The sequence below is a fragment of the Triticum urartu genome, chromosome 3A, assembly GCF_056163025.1.
Source record: "Triticum urartu cultivar PI428250 chromosome 3A, HENAU_Tu73, whole genome shotgun sequence".
NCBI lineage: Eukaryota > Viridiplantae > Streptophyta > Magnoliopsida > Poales > Poaceae > Triticum > Triticum urartu.
The window spans coordinates 677,396,408-677,415,389 of NC_141875.1; the positions used below are offsets into that span (position 1 = coordinate 677,396,408).

The 18,982-nt window shown below is 43.2% G+C and overlaps 1 protein-coding gene across 1 annotated transcript; it reads right to left on the minus strand.

Moving 5' to 3' along the window:
- Nucleotides 1-16,988: 16,988 nt before the first annotated feature.
- Nucleotides 16,989-18,753, minus strand: LOC147981457 (uncharacterized). The gene is made up of 3 exons (XM_087515976.1): nt 18,717-18,753; nt 17,736-18,113; nt 16,989-17,656 (listed from the first exon to the last, which is right to left on the minus strand). The coding sequence occupies exons 1-3, from the start codon at nt 18,751-18,753 to the stop codon at nt 16,989-16,991; spliced, it is 1,083 nt and encodes a 360-aa protein (XP_087372102.1).
- Between the last annotated feature and the right edge of the window lie 229 nt (nt 18,754-18,982).

An 18,982-nucleotide genomic window follows, 5' to 3' on the forward strand; every position in this document is an offset into this window, starting at 1 on the left:
AGGCAAGCCCCCCCTTTGATCACCAGATATCGCCTACTCTTCTCTCTACTTCTTGCATTGAAGTAGTGTAGCATGTTACTGCTTTCCGTTAATCCTATCCTGATGCATAGCCTGTCCTTGCTACTACTGTTGTTACCTTTACCTGCAATCCTAATGCATAGTATAGGATGCTAGTTTATCATCAGTGGCCCTACATTCTTGTCCGTCTGCCATGCTATACTATCGGGCCGTGATCACTCGGGAGGTGATCACGGGTATATACTATATACTTTATACATGATACATGTGATGACTAAAGTCGGGTTGGCTCGAGGAGTACCCGCGGTTGATTCACGAATTGGGGGCTGGAAGGACATACTTTCCCGACGGCCCACTATGTGGATCTTTGTGGCAAAGCGACATGGCAGGTAGAGACCACCTAGGAGAGAGGTGGGCCTAGCCCTGGTCGGCGTTCGCGGTTATTTCAAGATAACACGTTTAACGAGATCTTGGTATTTAATCTGAGTCTGGCCACTGGCCTATACACACTAACCATCTACGCGGGGACAGTTATGGGCACTCGACGTTGTGGTATCAGCCGAAGCCTTCGTGACGTCAGCGACTGAGCGACGCACGCCGGATTGGATCGTAAGCTTGCTCTTGTATTAAGGGGGCTAGTTCTGCTTCCGGCAGCGTACACAACGTGCAGGTGTGTAATGGGCGATGGGCCCAGACACCTGCGCCATAGGATTTAGACCGGCGTGCTGACCTCTCTGTTGTGCCTAGGTAGGGCTGCGACGTGTTGATCTTCCAAGGCCGGGCATGACCCAGAAAAGTGTGTCCGGACAAAGGGGATCGAGCGTGTTGGGAAATGTGGTGCACCCCTACAGGGAAGTTAATCTATTCGAATAGCCGTGATCTTCGGTAACAGGACGACTTGGAGTTGTACCTTGACCTTATGACAACTAGAACCGGATACTTAATAAAACACACCCTTCCAAGTGCCAGATACGACCGGTGATCGCTTTCTCACAGGGCGACGAGGGGAGGATCACTGGGTAGGATTATGCTACACGATGCTACTTGGTGAACTTACCATCTACTCTCTTCTACATGCTGCAAGATGGAGGTGGCCAGAAGCGTAGTCTTCGATAAGGACTAGCTATCTCCCTCTTATTCCGGCATTCTGCAGTTCAGTCAACATATGATACCTCCATTCCACTTGATACCAATGCATGCATATGTAGTGTAGCTCCTTGCTTGCGATTACTTTGGATGAGTACTCATGGTTGCTTTGCTCCCCCTTTTCCCCCTTTCTATACTCGATTGCTGCAACCAGCCGATGGAGCCCAGGGGCTAGACGCCACTGTCGATGACGACTACTACTACTCGGCAGGTGCCTGCTACTACGTGCAGCCCGTTGCTGACGACCAGGAGTAGTTTAGGAGGATCCCAGGCAGGAGGCCTGCGCCTCTTTCGATCTATATCCCAGTTTGTGCTAGCCTTCTTAAGGCAAACTTCTTTAACTTATGTATGTACTCAGATGTTGTTGCTTCCGCTGACTCGTCTATGATCGAGCTGTTGTATTCGAGCCTTCGAGGCCCCTGGCTTGTAATATGATGCTTGTATGACTTATCTTTTTGTAGAGTTGTGTTGTGATATCTTCCCGTGAGTCCCTGATCTTGATCGTACACGTTTGCGTGTATGACTAGTGTACGATTGACTCGGGGGCGTCACAAAGGCAATATGGGCTCTTTTGTCAGGTAAACAATAATGCACATAAGAGCCACTTCAACAATTTAATTATGGTCTTCTCCTAGCGACCCCGAAAGAAAAGAAAAAAATAAAACTGTTTACACGGGAAAGCTCCCAACAAGCAAAAAAAGAACAGGAAATCTTTTTGGGTTTTCTTTTTAATTACTACTACAAGCATGGAAATTAAACTGATTAAAAGCTACAACTAATTTTTTGGTTTTTCTTAAGGTTTATTAGACACACAAGGAGAAAGCATAAAAGGGAAATAAACTAGCATTGATAATACAATGAAAAAGTATGAGCACCGACATCTAGCAATCAGTGTGTGAACATAAATATAATATCGGTGGGAAATACGTACTCCCCCAAGCTTAGGCTTTTGGCCTAAGTTTGTCTATGGCCACGACTAGCCTGGCGTATATCCATAATAATAGTTGGGTTCGTACTGAGAAGAAGAAGAGGAAGACTCCGCTTGCCACTGGCTGACAATCATCTCCGGATCCCACTGGTAATTAGACTGATGCGAAGGATCAACTTGTGGTTCCGGCTCTGGCTCCACAGCTGGTGCAGGTTCCGGTAGGCGTGAATAGCCTTCAATGGAACTAGGTACGTGCCTACAGATAAATCAAACAAAGAAGGAGCAGGCAGGGTAATAGTCTCAGGATGATATTATTAAAGAACAATTGATATTTAAGCTCTCCTTCCCTATTCTTAACAATAAAATCATGTGCCACCATACTTTTATAATCTAAATAAACACGAGGCCGCACTTTTTCTTCCTTCTCATAATGCCTAATAGGTATGTTAAAATGGGCAGCTAGGCGTGAAGCATAGATGCCTCCAAAGATGGGGCCCTTTGTACGGTTCAGACTTAACCGTTTGGCAATAATGCCGCCCACACTAACAGAGTCATCACCATATAAACCATGGAGAAAAATAATAATATCAAGGATACTAAGGTTTCCACAGTTTCCGCGACCAATTAAGCAACGACTAGCAAATAATGCAAAATAACGTAAAACAGGAAAATGTATGCTAGTGATTCGTGCATCGGAAACCTCCCTTGTTCCCCCCTACAGTGATAGTGTCAATAAACCCCTCCACATCATCGCGATGTGGTTCTTCTGTCTTGCCCTCAAAAGGGACTAAAAAAATCCGACAAAAATCATAAAGTGACATCTCCTTATGCTCATCATATAAATGAAACTCCACCATAAGTGGTGAGCTCCTAGAATGGAAATGAAAGTTTTGCACAAAGGTATTTGTGAGTAAGAGATACTGATCGCATTAGTCGTGGAGGAAAACGGCGAGGCCTGCATTTTTAGCCAATTCATGAAAATCTTCATAAATCCCGGCTGCTCTCAAGAAATCATCAGAAGGCCATTCACTCGCCCGAACCTCCGCGGTGCGAGGCAAATTATACTTAGGATTTGGTGGCTTTTCCTTCGAGCTTTGGCTCAATGATCCCCTCAAAAGTCTCCTCATCATTTTCTGAAAAATTCTGAAATTTTTAGTAACTTCAAAATAAAAGTAAACCAAACTCAGTAATATTGATAGCAACTACTCCTACAAGTGCCTAGAGCCTATATCATGCATCAAAACTACTTTTGACCATATAAACTTGACATGCAAGCTCAAGAACAGGGTCACCTAAGCAGCAAAAAAATGCAATGAATAAAGCACTAGAACAAAAACTATTTGGACCAATGGAGGAGTCACATACCAAGGAACAATCTCCCCAAGCAGTTTTGTGAGATGTGCTTTGAGCAAGGAGATCGAAAATGGCAGCAAAACGAGATTGGACTCGGGTTTGAGCTGGTTATTCATGTTTGTGGGAGGAAGAAGAAGTGTATCGATGAAAGGATAAGTGGAGGAGGGCCACCGTGGGCCCACGAGGCAGGGGGCGCGCCCAGGGGGGTAGGGCGCGCCCTCCACCCTCGTGGGCAGGTGGTTGACCCCCTTGCTGTGTTCTTAGTGCCAAATATTCTCAAATATTCTAGAAAAAATCACATTTAAATTTCAGGGCATTTGGAGAACTTTTATTTTCGAGGTATTTTTATATTGCACGGATAATCAGATAACAGACATAATTTTTTTTATTTAATATAAATAACAGAAAGTAAAAGGAGGGTACAGAAGGTTGCGCTTTCTAGTTTCATCCATCTCATGATCATCAAAAGGAATCCACTAACAAGGTTGATCAAGTCTTGTTAACGAACTCATTTCGAATAACATGGAACCGGAGAAATTTCGAATAACACTATGTTACCTCAACAGGGATATACACATCCCGAATAATAAGAATATCATATTTCTTCTTGACAGTAGGAAGAGGAAATTCAAAACCTCCAAATATAATCGATGGATTTTTTCCAATAGAATTGATACTGTGAACTTGAGGTTGTTTCCTCGGAAAGTGTACCGTATGCTCATTACCATTAACATGAAAAGTGACATTGCCTTTAGTGCAATCAATAACAGCCCCTGCAGTATTCAAAAAGGGTCTTCCAAGAATAATAGACATACTATCGTCTTCGGGAATATCAAGAATAACAAAGTCCGTTAAAATAGTAACGTTTGCAACTTCAACAGGCACATCCTCACATATACCGATAGGTATAGCAGTTGATTTATCAGCCATTTGCAAAGATATTTCAGTAGGTGTCAACTTATTCAAATCAAGTCTACGATATAAAGAGAGAGGCATAACACTAACACCGGCTCCAAGATCACATAAAGCAGTTTTAACATAGTTTCTTTTAATGGAGCATGGTATAGTTGGTACTCCTGGATCTCCAAGTTTCTTTGGTATTCCACCCTTAAAAGATTAATTAGCAAGCATGGTGGAAATTTCAGCTTCCGGTATCTTTCTTTTATTTGTAATAATATCTTTCATGTACTTAGCATAAGGATTGGTTTTGAGCATATCAGTTAATCGCATACGCAAAAAGATAGGTCTAATCATTTTAGCAAAGTGCTCAAAATCCTCATCATCCTTTTTCTTGGATGGTTTGGGAGGAAAAGGCATGGGTTTCTAAACCCATGGTTCTCTTTCTTTACCATGTTTCCTAGCAACAAAGTCTTTTTTTTTATCATAATGTTGATTCTTTGATAGTGGGTTATGAAGATCAACTGCAGGTTCAATTTCTATGTCATTATCATTACTAGGTTGAGCATCATTGTGAACATTATCATTAGCATTATCACTAGTTTCAGGTTCATTACCAGCTTGAGTTTCAGCATCAGAAATAGAAATATCATTTAGATTCTCAGGTGTTTCAACAATAGGATCACTAGAAGCATGCAAAGTCGTATCATTTTTCTTTTTCTTCTTTTTAGAAGAACTAGGTACATCTATATTATTTCTCTGAGAATCTTGCTCAATTCACTTAGGGTGGCCTTCAGGATACAAAGGTTCCTGAGTCATTCTACCAGTTCTAGTAGCCACTCTAACAATATTATCATTACCTTTACTATTCAATTCATTGAGCAAATCATTTTGAGCTTTAAGCACTTGTTCTACTTGAGTGGTAACCATAGAAGCATGTTTACTAATAAGTTTAAGTTCACCTTTAACATTAGCCATATAATCACCCAAGTGTTCAAGCATATTGGAATTGTATTTCAATTGTCTACCAAAATAAGCATTAAAGTCTTCTTGCTTAGCCGTAAATTTATCAAACTCATCTAAGCATGGGCTAGCAAATTTAGTAAATGTGATTTCAGCTTTATCATATCTGTACAGACAATTTACCTTTACTACCTATGTCGGGTTATGAAGACCATGAGTTTCTTCAATAGGTAATGGATTAAGATTATGTGTTTCTTCAACAGGCGGTAAATTAAGACCATGTATTTCTTCAATAGGAGTTAAATTCTTAAGATCTTCAGCTTTAATACCTTTCTCTTTCATAGATTTCTTTGCCTCTTGCATATCTTCAGGACTGAGAAATAGAATACCCCTCTTCTTCGGAGTTGGTTTAGGAATAGGCTCAGGAATTGGCTCCGGAGGTGTCCAATTATTTTCATTTGTCAACATATTATACAATAGAATTTCAGCTTCATCCGGTGTTCTTTCCCTGAAAACAGAACCAACACAACTATCCAGGAAATCTCTGGAGGCATCGGTTAGTCCATTATAAAAGATATCAAGTATTTCATTTTTCTTAAGAGGATGATCAGGCAAAGCATTAAGTAATTGGAGAAGCCTCCCCCAAGCTTGTGGGAGACTCTCTTCTTCAATTTGCACAAAATTATATATATCCCTCAAAGCAGCTTGTTTCTTATGAGCAGGAAAATATTTAGCAGAGAAGTAATAAATCATATCCTGGGGACTACGCACACAACCAGGATCAAGAGAATTAAACCATGTATTAGCATCACCCTTTAATGAGAACGGAAATATTTTAAGGATGTAAAAGTAACGAGTTATCTCATCTTTAGTGAACAGGGTGGCTATAGCATTCAATTTAGTAAGATGTGGCACAACAGTTTCAGATTCATAACCATGAAAAAGATCAGATTCAACCAAAGTAATTATATCAGGATCAACAGAGAATTCATAATCCTTATCAGTAACAAAGATAGGTGAAGTAGCAAAAGCAGGGTCAGGTTTCATTCTAGCATTCAAAGATTGCTTACTCCATTTAGCTAATAACCTTTTGAGTTCATTTCTATTTTTGCAAGATAAAATAGCTAAAGAAGATTCTTGATCAAAAACAAAACCCTTAGGAATAACAAGTGATTCTTCATCATCACTTTCATCAGTGTCATCAGATTCAATATTTTCAATTTCTCTAGCCCTAGCAAGTTGTTCATCAAGAAAATCACTGAGTGGCATAGTAGTATCATGCATAGAGGTAGTTTCATCATAAGTATCATGCATAGCAGAAGTGGCATCATCAATACATTCGACATATCAGAACGAATAGCAGAAGCAGGTGTAGGTGTCGCAAGCTTACTCAAAACAGAAGGTGAATCAAGTGCAGAGCTAGATGGCAGTTCCTTACCTCCCCTCATAGTTGAGGGATAGATCTTGGTTTTTGGATCTCTCAATTTCTTCATAATGATAAGCAGATATATATCCCAAGTGACTCAAAGAATAGAGCTATGCTCCCCGGCAACGGCTCCAGAAAATAGTCTTCATAACCCGCAAGTATAGGGGATCGCAACAGTTTTCGATGGTAAAGTATTCAACCCAAATTTATTGATTCGACACAAGGGGAGCCAAAGAATACTCTCAAGTATTAGCAGCTGAGTTGTCAATTCAACCACACCTGGAAACTTAATATCTGCAGCAAAATATTTAGTAGAAAAGTAATATGATAGTAGTGATAACGGTAACAAAAGGTAACGGTAGTAAAAGCAATGTTTTTGGTATTTTGTAGTGATGATAGCAATAGCATCGGGAAAGTAAATAAGCGAAGAACAATATGTGAAAGCTCGTAGGCAATGGATCGGTGATGGAGAATTATGTCGGATGCGGTTCATCATGTAACAGTCATAACCTAGGGTGACACAGAACTAGCTCCAGTTTGTCAATGTATGTAGGCATGTATTCCGAATATAGTCATACGTGCTTATGGAAAAGAACTTCCATGACATCTTTTGTCCTACCCTCCCGTGGCAGTGGGGTCCTTACGGAAACTAAGGGATATTAAGGGCTCCTTTTAATAGAGTACCGGAACAAAGCATTAACACATAGTGAATACATGAACTCCTCAAACTACGGTCATCACCGGTAAGTATCCCGATTATTGTCACTTCAGGGCTAACAGATCATAACACATAATAGGTGACTATAGACTTGCAAGATAGGATCAAGAACACTCATATATTGATGAAAACATAATAGGTTCAGATCTGAAATCATGGCACTCGGGCCCTAGTGAAAAGCATTAAGCATAGCAAAGTCATAGCAACATCAATCTCAGAACATAGTGGACACTAGGGATCAAACCCTAACAAAACTAACTCGATTAGATGATAGATCCCATCCAACCCATCACCGTCCAGCAAGCCTACGATGGAATTACTCACGCACGGCGGTGAGCATCATGAAATTGGTGATGGAGGATGGTTGATGATGACGATGGCAACGGATTCCCCTCTCCGGAGCCCCGAATTCACTCCAGATCAGCCCTCCCGAGAGGTTTTAGGGCTTGGCGGCGGCTCCGTATCGTAAAACGTGATGATTTCTTCTCTCTGATTTTTTTCTCCCCGAAACTCAATATATGGAGTTGGAGTCGGAGAGGCAATAGGGGGCCCACAAGGTAGGGGGCGCGCCCTAGGGGGGCAGGCGTGCCCCCCACCCTCGTGGGCAGGTGGTGGGCCCCCTGGCCTTCAGCTTTTGCAGGTATTTTTCATATTTTCTGAAAAGTTGCTCCGTGAAGTTTCAGGTCATTCCGAGAACGTTTACTCCTGCACATAAATAACACCATGGTAATTCTGCTGAAAACAGCGTCAGTCCGGGTTAGTTCCATTCAAATCATGCAAGTTAAGAGTCCAAAACAAGGGCAAATGTCGGTGTCAAAATCGGCGGATCTCGGGTAGGGGGTCCGGAACTGTGCGTCTAGGCGGATGGTAACAGGAGGCAGGGGACACGATGTTTTACCCAGGTTCGGGCCCTCTTGATGGAGGTAAAACCCTACGTCCTGCTTGATTAATATTGATGATATGGGTAGTACAAGAGTAGATCTACCACGAGATCAGAGAGGCTAAACCCTAGAAGCTAGCCTATGGTATGATTGTATGTATATATTCTATCGACTAGCCTGGCCTCGGTTTATATAATGCACCAGAGGCCTAGGATAACAAGAGTCCTAGCCGAATACGCCGGTGGGGAGGAGTCCTTGTCTTGATCGCCAAGTCTTGTGGAATCTTCCTTGTATGCGGCTGCTGTCCGAACTGGCCCATGAGTATACGGCCATGGGGGTCCTCGGCCCAATCTATCAGATCGGGAGATGACGTGTTGAGTACCCCCTAGTCCAGGACACCGTCAGTAGCCCCTTGAACCGGTCTTCAAGTTAGGGACGCTCCTCGATTCTTCCGAACTGTTCTTCATCTTCGGTCGTCGGTCTTGAAAACTGGTTCAACAAATCTTCTTTATCTTCGATCTTGAGGATCGCCGAAATGCATTCGACGGGTTTACACGTCGGGTATCCGAGGAGCCCATTTAAGTTTCTAGCCTTTACCAATGCCTTGTTATTTTTATGCTGCACCTCGGGTTTGAAGTTGTTCCCGGGAGGCAGGGTTCTCTTGCGTCCGAGCTCCAACGCTGGACTGCATTAGAGGTATCTTTTGCAGCCGAGCACCAACGCCGGACTGCTTTCCGAGCTCCAACACCGGAATGTATCCGAGCTCCAACGCCGGACTGTATCCGGGCTCCAACGCCGGAATATATCCAAGGTGTCATATCACCTTGGTTCAAAAAAGTTTAAGGAGTTTAGCCGAGCTTAATGCTGGAAATGCCCTCTATGGAGCCAGCCACTAGCGCCCAAGCTTTATGCCGGACTTCTTCCGAGGTGGTGCACCACCCCGACTGTGGGCCGATTTTTTGTCAATATTTTTGATTGGTGCAATTTATTCTCTGCCGAGATATATAGCCAGTAGCCCTCAAGGTGTGTATCGGTTTAAAACCCGAGATGCACCTGAAGGATGACGTAAGACCGCTGATCCCAATAGCCGCTGAGACTCAGGTTGATTTGCAAAATCAGCCTGAGGATCAAGTCCTAGCTCGGCAGAATACTTCGGGACACTAAAAGCGGCACGCTCAGTCCTCGAGATTCAGTTTGGGTGCGGCCGACCAACCTGAGGATCAAAATCTCCTCGGAAACTATATTGCACATAAAATTTTCTGCATTGGACAGGCAATGCAGTAGCCCCTGAGACACCGGTCGGGTGGCAACACCAGATCAGGGGATCGATGTGCCCCTTTCATATTTGTAAATAGTAAGCCCGAAGCCCAGTAGCCCCCGAGCCTTAATGCGGGCACGGGTGGCCGAATTAAGGATCAATATCCATAGTAAAATCACAAATTATGTGTAATGACTCTATGTATCCAAGTACTTTACGTCATTAATGCTCGGATCCGCATTGTACAAAACTTTGTTGACCGACCATCGGCTTCCACCTCCTCGGCCAGTAGCCGAGGAGTGTTTGTCCTACTTTATAAAGCCTTTATGAGGGCAAAGATTTACGACAAATAAGGCAATCTGGCCACACTGTTTTATACACAAAGGTACGCAGAGAGATATGTTATATTACTGTTTAAGAGAAGAAATGTCTTCCAAAGAAAATAGTCCCGCTATCGGTTCCTTTCTTTGGGTTGTCATGCTAAGCATGATCATGAAACCTCAGCTCCAATGTAAGAGCAAAATATCGAGGATTTAGTTTCGGAGGCCAGTTAATAGCCCCTGGTAGTGTTCGGCGATAGTCGAGGTCAAGCTGTAAACACTTCGGCCATTGTTATGAATGGCCCGTCATTTAACACCGTCATCGGATCGCTGACCAGTTTATGCTTATTGTGACAGTCAGTTTTTGGCTTTCTCCACTGAGGTGCTTAACCGTGTGAGCTGGAAGCACAATCGTAGTGGTTCTCCCTTTGCACACCTAGCCGAACAAAGCGGAACGTAGGAGGCAAGCGCGGGAGCCGGGCAACCCAACTATTGACCGAAGACACAATTCGAAACCGATGCATATATAGCAATATCCGAGAATGTTTTTGCCGAAGCTCTAAAGGTGTCCGGCGTTGCACTGCGAGACTTGTGCTGAAAACACACAAATAGTTTAAAAGTGCCATAAGCTTGGAAAACCAAAAAAAAACGTCAGTAAAAACCTGACGTCCGAACAAGATCAAGTGTTCGGTGCTAATCGAAAATTGGCCTTAGCAAAAGAAGTGCTTCTGCCGTGCTTTAACATGATACATCCTATCTCAAGACTTCAAGCGGGTCAGCCTACGACTTCAACCTCCTATCCCGAGGGCGGAGTACTTCTCATTAGGCCAGTTTAGCAAACTAAACTCTAGCGGCTTTGAGAGAGAAATTAGGCTTCCCGGCTAGTGACCACACGCTCGTGTCGAAAAAAGGAGTGATAGATAATAATAATAATAATAATAATAATAATAATAATAATAAAACTTTGCAACGACTAAGAAGAAGAACACTTATCATAAAACAGCTCATATAAATTTAAGAGCCCTAAAGTGACTTGGGTAAAAGAATGATTGCATGTACCGAAGTACTTATATCATATCTATGTTCAACCGAACTTTAAACGCGTCTTAACCGTCTGTCGGCTTCTCCTTCTTCGGTCAAGGACCGAAAAGTGTTATGTACTCCATCTGTCGAGAATATCGACGGTGTTTCCAATAACCAGGCAATCAGGCCATAAGGCTGTAACAGACAAAGCGCGCTTAGGGAACTTATGCTATATTACTGTGAAGTGTAAGAAGCATCTTCGAAGAAAATAGTACCCCCACCGATACCTTTCTTCGGTGCTCATTGTTATTATGAGACTTGTGCAATAGATTTTTTGTACTCATGAGTTCCGTTGTGTGCCGACCATCATTGAAAACTATAAGAGCGCTAGCTTTCGGCTTCACCCAGTCTGAGGTCCGGCTCGGATGACCCGATCATGACAATCGCAGAGGTGCTCCCTTTACTCCCTAGCTGAACAATCGGGAACGTAGGGGTAAACACAGGAGCGAGGCAACCCAGCTTGCAAATCGCTTAAGTCAATATGGTGCATATTTTGGCGTAGTACACGAACAAGGAACGAAGCCGTACAAGTATAATCATATGCAAGAGGAAAAGCTTCATGAAGGAAGCCCCAAAATGAATTGGGTATTTGAATTTATGCGTCACAAACAAAGTTTGGACAAGGAAATTTTTTACAAGCAACTTTTTTCCAAAAAAGTATAATGCTTGGTCGAACCGAACACAAGTTAGAAATTAAAGCTTTGAGCATGAAAGCGACTTAGCTGGTTAATGTGTTCGGTATTGATGACGCGGTCCGAGCTTGATGCTGGGCAAGGTTCCATCCCCCAAGCCGGTCCCGAGGTGGCGGAGCAAAGAGCTCGACACGCCGAAGTGGTGACATAGCATGGTCAATGCAGACCGGCAGAGTGACGCCGAAGTCCCCGGATCATTTTCGTCGAAGTCAATGTCGATGCAGGGCATCGGCGTGATGCGGTAAAGGTGTGGCAAAGCAGGTCGATCCGAGCTCCGGATGCGGCGTTCGCCGGACTATGTACGGAAACTGACCGAACCACCATGCGACTGTCATTAATGCGGCCACCATTTGATAGACCTGTGTACATATGATGGACAAACCAGAGTAATAATTCCTTGGGAAAAATGAACCCAAACAAGCAAAAAATACTGGGATTAATAGCACCTGGTTTATTTGTTGTAGCAATCCGAAGGAAGGTGATTCCCAAAATTGGGACTCGATCCGCACTCCCATTGCCTGATGGGTGATAAAACGACGGCATGGCAATGCTGGCAAAGGTTGGCTCACCGAGGCAAAGCCCTCGGCCCAGCTAACGTGACGGAGCTGGTCGGCTAGTGACGCCGAAGTGTCCGGAGTAGGTTCATGAAGAGATGGCGAAGCCCCCATTCCAGCCGAGATGTCGAAGCCTCGATGTCAGCCGATGAGTCGAAGTAGGTCGGCGTGATGGACACCAGCTTGAAGAAGCAATAGTGCGGTCCTGCCGATGCAGGTCGTGACGTGGTCGATGCCGGCTTGATGAAGCGACTGTGCGGTGATGCCGGTATGCCCGCTCCGTGTAATCCGTGGGGCGGCGATGTTGGCGATGATTTATCCTTCGCGATGCCAGACTCTTGTTCGGCTTGCCGAGATGATGATCCGAAGAAGTTGAGCTCGGCTCAACAAAGTGATGACGTGTCTAGCGCAGGTCGGCTGCCGTGGAGCAATATTGCTGGACTGGTTTGACACCAGCATGATGTTGAAGATCATGTTCAAAAGATCTTAAAGTTAGCGGGATGTGTTCGGGAACAAAACACAATACCCCATACAAAACTTTCTTCAAAAGGGATGTCCGAAATCCCGTTCATAAAAATGACGAACTCGGGTCGGATTCGTTTTCACGCAGAAAACAGATCCAAAAAGTGATGCACTAATCGGAAGTTTCCCGAAGTTTGGATGGTCGGATCGAGCTGAAATTTTGAGAGGTGGTAGATATAGGAATTCCGCAGCCGATCAACGGTTGGATCTTCCAACGGATGTCCGAGCTAGAAGCTGGACACCACGCCATAAACTCATGCAGATTCCCATCCAGATTTGACAGGGCTCCGGTATATCGTGGATTGCCAGAGATTCCTCCATCAGAACTCGACGAAATTTTCCAGGGTTGTTGTAGACTCAATTCCGTACAATTCCACCAAAGCGATCGTCAAAGCGATACTCGAGGAGGTGGTGGCGGCAGATACGAGTTTGCTGCCCAGAAAAACAGCACAGTCGCTTGAGGGCAATGTTGACGTTGAGCCCCTGAGCTCCATGGATGATTCCTCCATGATCTTGATAAAGATCGGAGTTGATGTTTGATGAAGGCCCTCGTCCTAACATGGTGATCCGAACACGGGGCGCAATTCTTGGTCGAACCAAGGTGACCAGTCAAGCTGGTGACGAAGATGCTGAAGTCGCAGTTGATCTGCAGGCGAGTCATCGATCCTTTTGTCGATCACACATCGGAACTCTCAATGAAAGCACCAATGTCGATGTCAAAACCTGCGGATCTCGGATAGGGGGTCCCGAACTGTGCGTCTAGGCAGATGGTAATAGGAGGCAGGGGACACGATGTTTTACCCAGGTTCAGGCCCTCTTGATGGAGGTAAAATCCTACATCCTGCTTGATTAATATTGATGATATGGGTAGTACAAGAGTAGATCTACCACGAGATCAGAGAGGCTAAACCCTAGAAGCTAGCCTATGGTATGATTGTATGTATATATTCTATCGACTAGCCTGGCCTCGGTTTATATAATGCATCAGAGGCCTAGGATAACAAGAGTCCTAGCCGAATACGCCGGTGGGGAGGAGTCCTTGTCTTGATCGCCAAGTCTTGTGGAATCTTCCTTGTATGCGGCTGCTGTCTGAACTGGCCCATGAGTATACGGCCACGGGGGTCCTCGGCCCAATCTATCCAATCGGGAGATGACGTGTTGAGTACCCCCTAGTCCAGGACACCGTCAGCAAAAGTGTTTGCAAAAGTAGATAATATGACAACACTTTCTCAAAACAATCATAATATGATGTAACAAGATGGTATCTCACTAGCCCTTTCTGAGACCGCAAAACATAAATGCAAAGCACCTTTAAAGACCAAGGACTGACTAGACATTGGAATTCATGGTAATAGAGATCCAGTCAAGTCATAGTCAATGTAAACTAACAGTAATGAATGCAAATGACAGCGGTACTCTTCAACTGGTGCTTTTTAATAAGAGAATGATGACTCAGCATAAAAGTAAATAGATAGGCCCTTCGCAGAGGGAAGCAGGGCTTTGTAGAGGTGCCAGAGCTCGGTTTTGTAACATAGGTGAATAATATTTTGAGCGGTATACTTTTATTGTCAACATAACAACCAAGAGATGGCGATATCTTCCATGCTACACACATTAGAGGCGGTTCCCAAACAGAATGGTAAAGTTGATACTCCCCCTTTCATCAACAAGCATCAATCCATGGCTTGCTCGAAACAATGAGTGCCTCCAACTAACAAGAGTCCCAGGGGGGAGTTTTGTTTGCAATTATTTTGATTTATGCTGTGTTTGATAGTAAAGGGTGAAATAAACCAAAGTATCCAAAACTGCAGTAATTTTGCCTGTAGTTGTGAGATACCATGGTTTTACCAAAACACAGTATTTTGGAGTATTCACAATACATAGGACCTGTTTGGTTGTTCCAACAGAATGCTGTAAATTTTGCTGCATAGCCGTTGCTTTCAAACACTCCAGCAGCTACCTAGCCGTTGTGTCAGAGCAAGCACGCCCAGCTAGCCTGCCGTTTGAATACTACTTCTATTGCGTTTTTGTAGCTAGCTAGCTAGCTATCCCTTAACATATGCATGCATAACAACCGAAGCTAATTAACGGCTAGCTTGTATACAAAAAGAGATCTCATACAAGAAGAGCACCCACAGCACATCCTTGCCCATGACTCACCTGGTGCCGAAACTACACATAGAAGGATCAGCTTGGCCTTCTTTGCGTCACCGTCGAGGCGCAGCGGAGCTACGCGTGGAGGTCACGACCCACCACAACGTAGTTGGCCAGTCGTCTGTATCACTGTCAAGGAGCATGAAGATCTCCGCGAGAACTGGAATCACGCAGCGATGCTCATCGCATTCACTTGATCTTTATATCGTCTCTCTCCTCTGTAAGTCCTCCTAATTGCTCCATCCATGTGGGGTAATTTTTTAAAGCATAAACACCGAGAAGATGATGAGTTGGACATCATCGAAGCCGTATACACACGCGAGAGGGGTTCAAGAAATCGCCAATGTATTCACACTTCCATCCTTACAGGACATAAGTACGTGAGAGAAGTTTTGGAGGGTCATGAATTGAGATGTAAAAGAGATTTTCGAATGGAAAAATATGTATTCCATAATTTGGTTAAGTGCTTCCGAGAGAGACAACTTCTACAAGATGAGAGGTTTGTTTCCGTGGAAGAACAAGTAGCAATATTCTTATACACCCTTTCGGCGAATGCAAGCAACCGTACTCTACAAGGGCGATTTCAACATAGTGGTCAAACTATAAGTACATATTTCAATAAAGTGCTACAAAGCATCATGGCATTATCTGGACCGCTCATACAGTTGCCACCAATTAATGTTCCTTTAAAAGTTTCAAGCAACCCTAAGTTCATGTCGTACTTTCAGGTATGCATCTTGTAGTTATTACATATAATTTATAAATATTGTTACCTATTTCTCATCAGTATTTCTTATCTTCATGAAGGATTGTATCGGAGAAATTGATGGGACGCATGTTCCCATTAGCATATCTCCGAGACTACAAGACCGTTATCGCAATATAAAAGGAACTTTATCACAAAATTTCATGGTGGCATGTAATTTTGAAAATCAATTCGTCCATGTCAGTGCGGGCTGGGACGGTTCAGCTTCTGATGCTCGAGTGCTACAAGATGCACTAGAAAACAATTTCTATGTGCCAGAGGGAAAATTTTATTTGGTTGATGCAGGATATGCAAATACACCTAATTTTATTGCACCCTACCGGAACGTCATGTACACACAAGTTCTTCTATTACAACAACTCTAAAATGCAAATACACCTATCTTCATTATTTTTTGAAATTTCAGGTACCATTTGAACGACCAAGCTAGATGCAACCAAAGGCCACAGAATGCTAAAGAGCTATTCAATCTCAGACATGCACAATTGCGTAATCACATAGAGTGTATCATTGGCGTTGTGAAGAAGCGTTTCCCAGTATTGAAGTGTGCTTCACATTACCCAATCGAATCTCAACCTGATATTGTCATAGCATGTTGTGCACTCCATAACTTTATTTGCAATCACAAGGGGGGAGAACAATGGTTTGACCAAGTTGGCTCCAATATTGACCCAACAAATATAGTTGATATTCCAAGTGGGGATGCAAAATACAGAAGTGATGTACAATCTCTCAATGAGCGGCGTGCATTGGGTCATTCAAAAAGGGATCAAATTGTTGAATCCATGTGGAAAGACTACTGTGAGTATCTGCAGGAGCGCGCTAGAAGAAATAGTGCATGACTTGTGGAATTGTTGAAGCTAGAATAAAATTCATATGATCAGTACAATCTTTTTTACAAAATAATGTACTAGCTTTCTCATTCATTAATAATGTACTTTACATTTGTATGAGTAGATATGTAATGTAAGATGCAACTATCAACTATAGTGATGTGTCCTCTATAATGCAATTTCCTTCTGAACAACTAATCAAACGCGCGACGCCCACCAAAAAAAGTATTGCACTAAACATCACACATGTACTGCCACCAACACAGCAGGAGCACAAATAACATGGCAGAACTAACAAAAAATTGAAGGACTGAGATACATTGATGTTCCTCTTTTTATTCATGGTGCAGTGCACATTGATATCTTTTGAACAAAAGCATAAACCTAAAACAATATGAACCAATAAACAAATAATAGACTATCAAAGAATTTTCTTTTTCGTACGAAAAGAACTAGAATGAATTGTTACTTTAAATTTAACGGCCAAGCACTTTCTTGAGGATCTCCAGAACAACATCATGCTCCACTGTCATGAAAATTTCACGGTCAACTCTTTCTCCTTTCAGATACTCGATCATCTTCAGATGTTCACTAGCTGAGAGATCTGGTATGGTCTTAAGTTTGGCAATGCAATTGGCAATGCAATAACTATCTTTGTCAGGATCCTTTTTTTCCATCAGCGCCATTTTCACGTCTTTATAGCTCTCAATTTGCTTCGTCTTTACATCCACATAGGTTTTAAGTTCTTCTTTTCTAACTGCAACCAGATCTTCAATCACTGTGTCTTTGCCTCTCTTAGCCTTACCTTCATCATTGCCTTTAGAAGTCCTAGCCTTTTTCATAGGTGGTGGGTCAGGAAGTGTGTTCATGTCTTCATTGGGAAATTGGCTACTAATATTCTCCATACATTCTCTGTTCTCAACAGGAAATACTTCAACATCGTCACCATATATGCATTGACTCCACTCATAATGTTGATCTTCAAAGCCTGGAGCCGGTAATGTTGGACTAGGCGAATTAAGCTCAGCGGCATTTAGAACTTGTTGTATGAAGGTTTCCCCTTGTGGCAAATCTGTAGCTGAACTTCTCCTCTCTTCAACCTGATCAGTTGTCCTCTTACAACCCTTCCCCTCCGCTGTTTTACCTGGGTATAGACAAATAGATTGTAAACTACAAGCAAGGGAGAACATATTCTAAATTCATTACATGTAAAACCAACGTACCTTCATAAATTGCAGACAAATCATCGTAGTAAGGGAATGCTTTGTATCTCCACTTCTGTTGGTCGGTGCTCAATTCATCCCATTTTTCATCAATGGTTGTTGGCATTTTTGTCTTAGGATCAAAACCGAAGCCACTCTTCTCTACAATAGATTTGACAATAAAATAATCTTTCTTCAACCGCTGCTCTCTAAATTTAAGTTGAGAAACAGTAAAATTAGCTCTCGGAAATTGATTGTTCAAGCGTGTAGCCATGCAATTCCATCCTTCTTTCGTCCATCCATTCTGGCCACGAAATTTAGCAGCATCTGCATACTCTTTCAACACAGAAACTAGAAGGTCTAATTGAGCAGTGGTCCATGATGCTCTGCTTTTCTTTTCTGCATCTGGGAAACAAAATGCATCAATTTAAGCGTTCAAACCAACACAAACATCAGGAAAGTTGACAAGAAAACAACCACTCCCATCCATGCTTTTGTTCAACACACATGTAAGGGGATGACCTCTGAGCTATGCTTGTCGACGTGTAGTAGTTAGCTCAAAAAAATAGTGGATGGAAGTAGCACCGTGGTTTAGTACTAAAATAGAATATATGGATCGATTAGACTAATTATGATTACCGGCAGCGACGGCAGCGGAGTAATTAGGCAGATGACAGTTTGTACTTGCAGACATGGGTGCCTACGGCGTAAACTCCGTCCCTACTCAATCCCTAAACCGCAGCAGCAGCTCGTCATATAGCTGGATCTTCTAGGTCGGCGGTGGACAAGTTATTGATTCGTGGATACGCTGCCTTTTCGCTCAGCTGGTTTTGAGTCTGATGAGAACTAGTAGGAGGAAACAAGGATTCATCCTTTGCAGATAGAAAGACCCAAATAGATCTAGTGCCCTGACCTATTTCATCATGGGCGGAGGAAGGGGCCGGCGGTCGCGTGGAGATGCAGGAGTAGCGATTGAGGGAGGATGAACGACGGTGTACTCACCTTTCTTCTCTCCATCACAGTTTCTTTGCTTCCCCATGGCCGACGAGGGAGATATCTCCAAAAGCGACAGGGCGGCGCGGCGGTGGCGGAAGCGAGGCCAGAGCGAGTTATTGAGCAGAGCGGGGAAGGATAACGAGGCCAGTCCCTTCTTTTCGGCTTCTCTGTTTTTTAAAAAGAGGTCTGAGGTTCTTTTTTTATGCAGAGAAAAAACTACAGTTTGCTAAATACTACAGTATTAAAATTACAGTTGTTTGGGGCAATCAAAC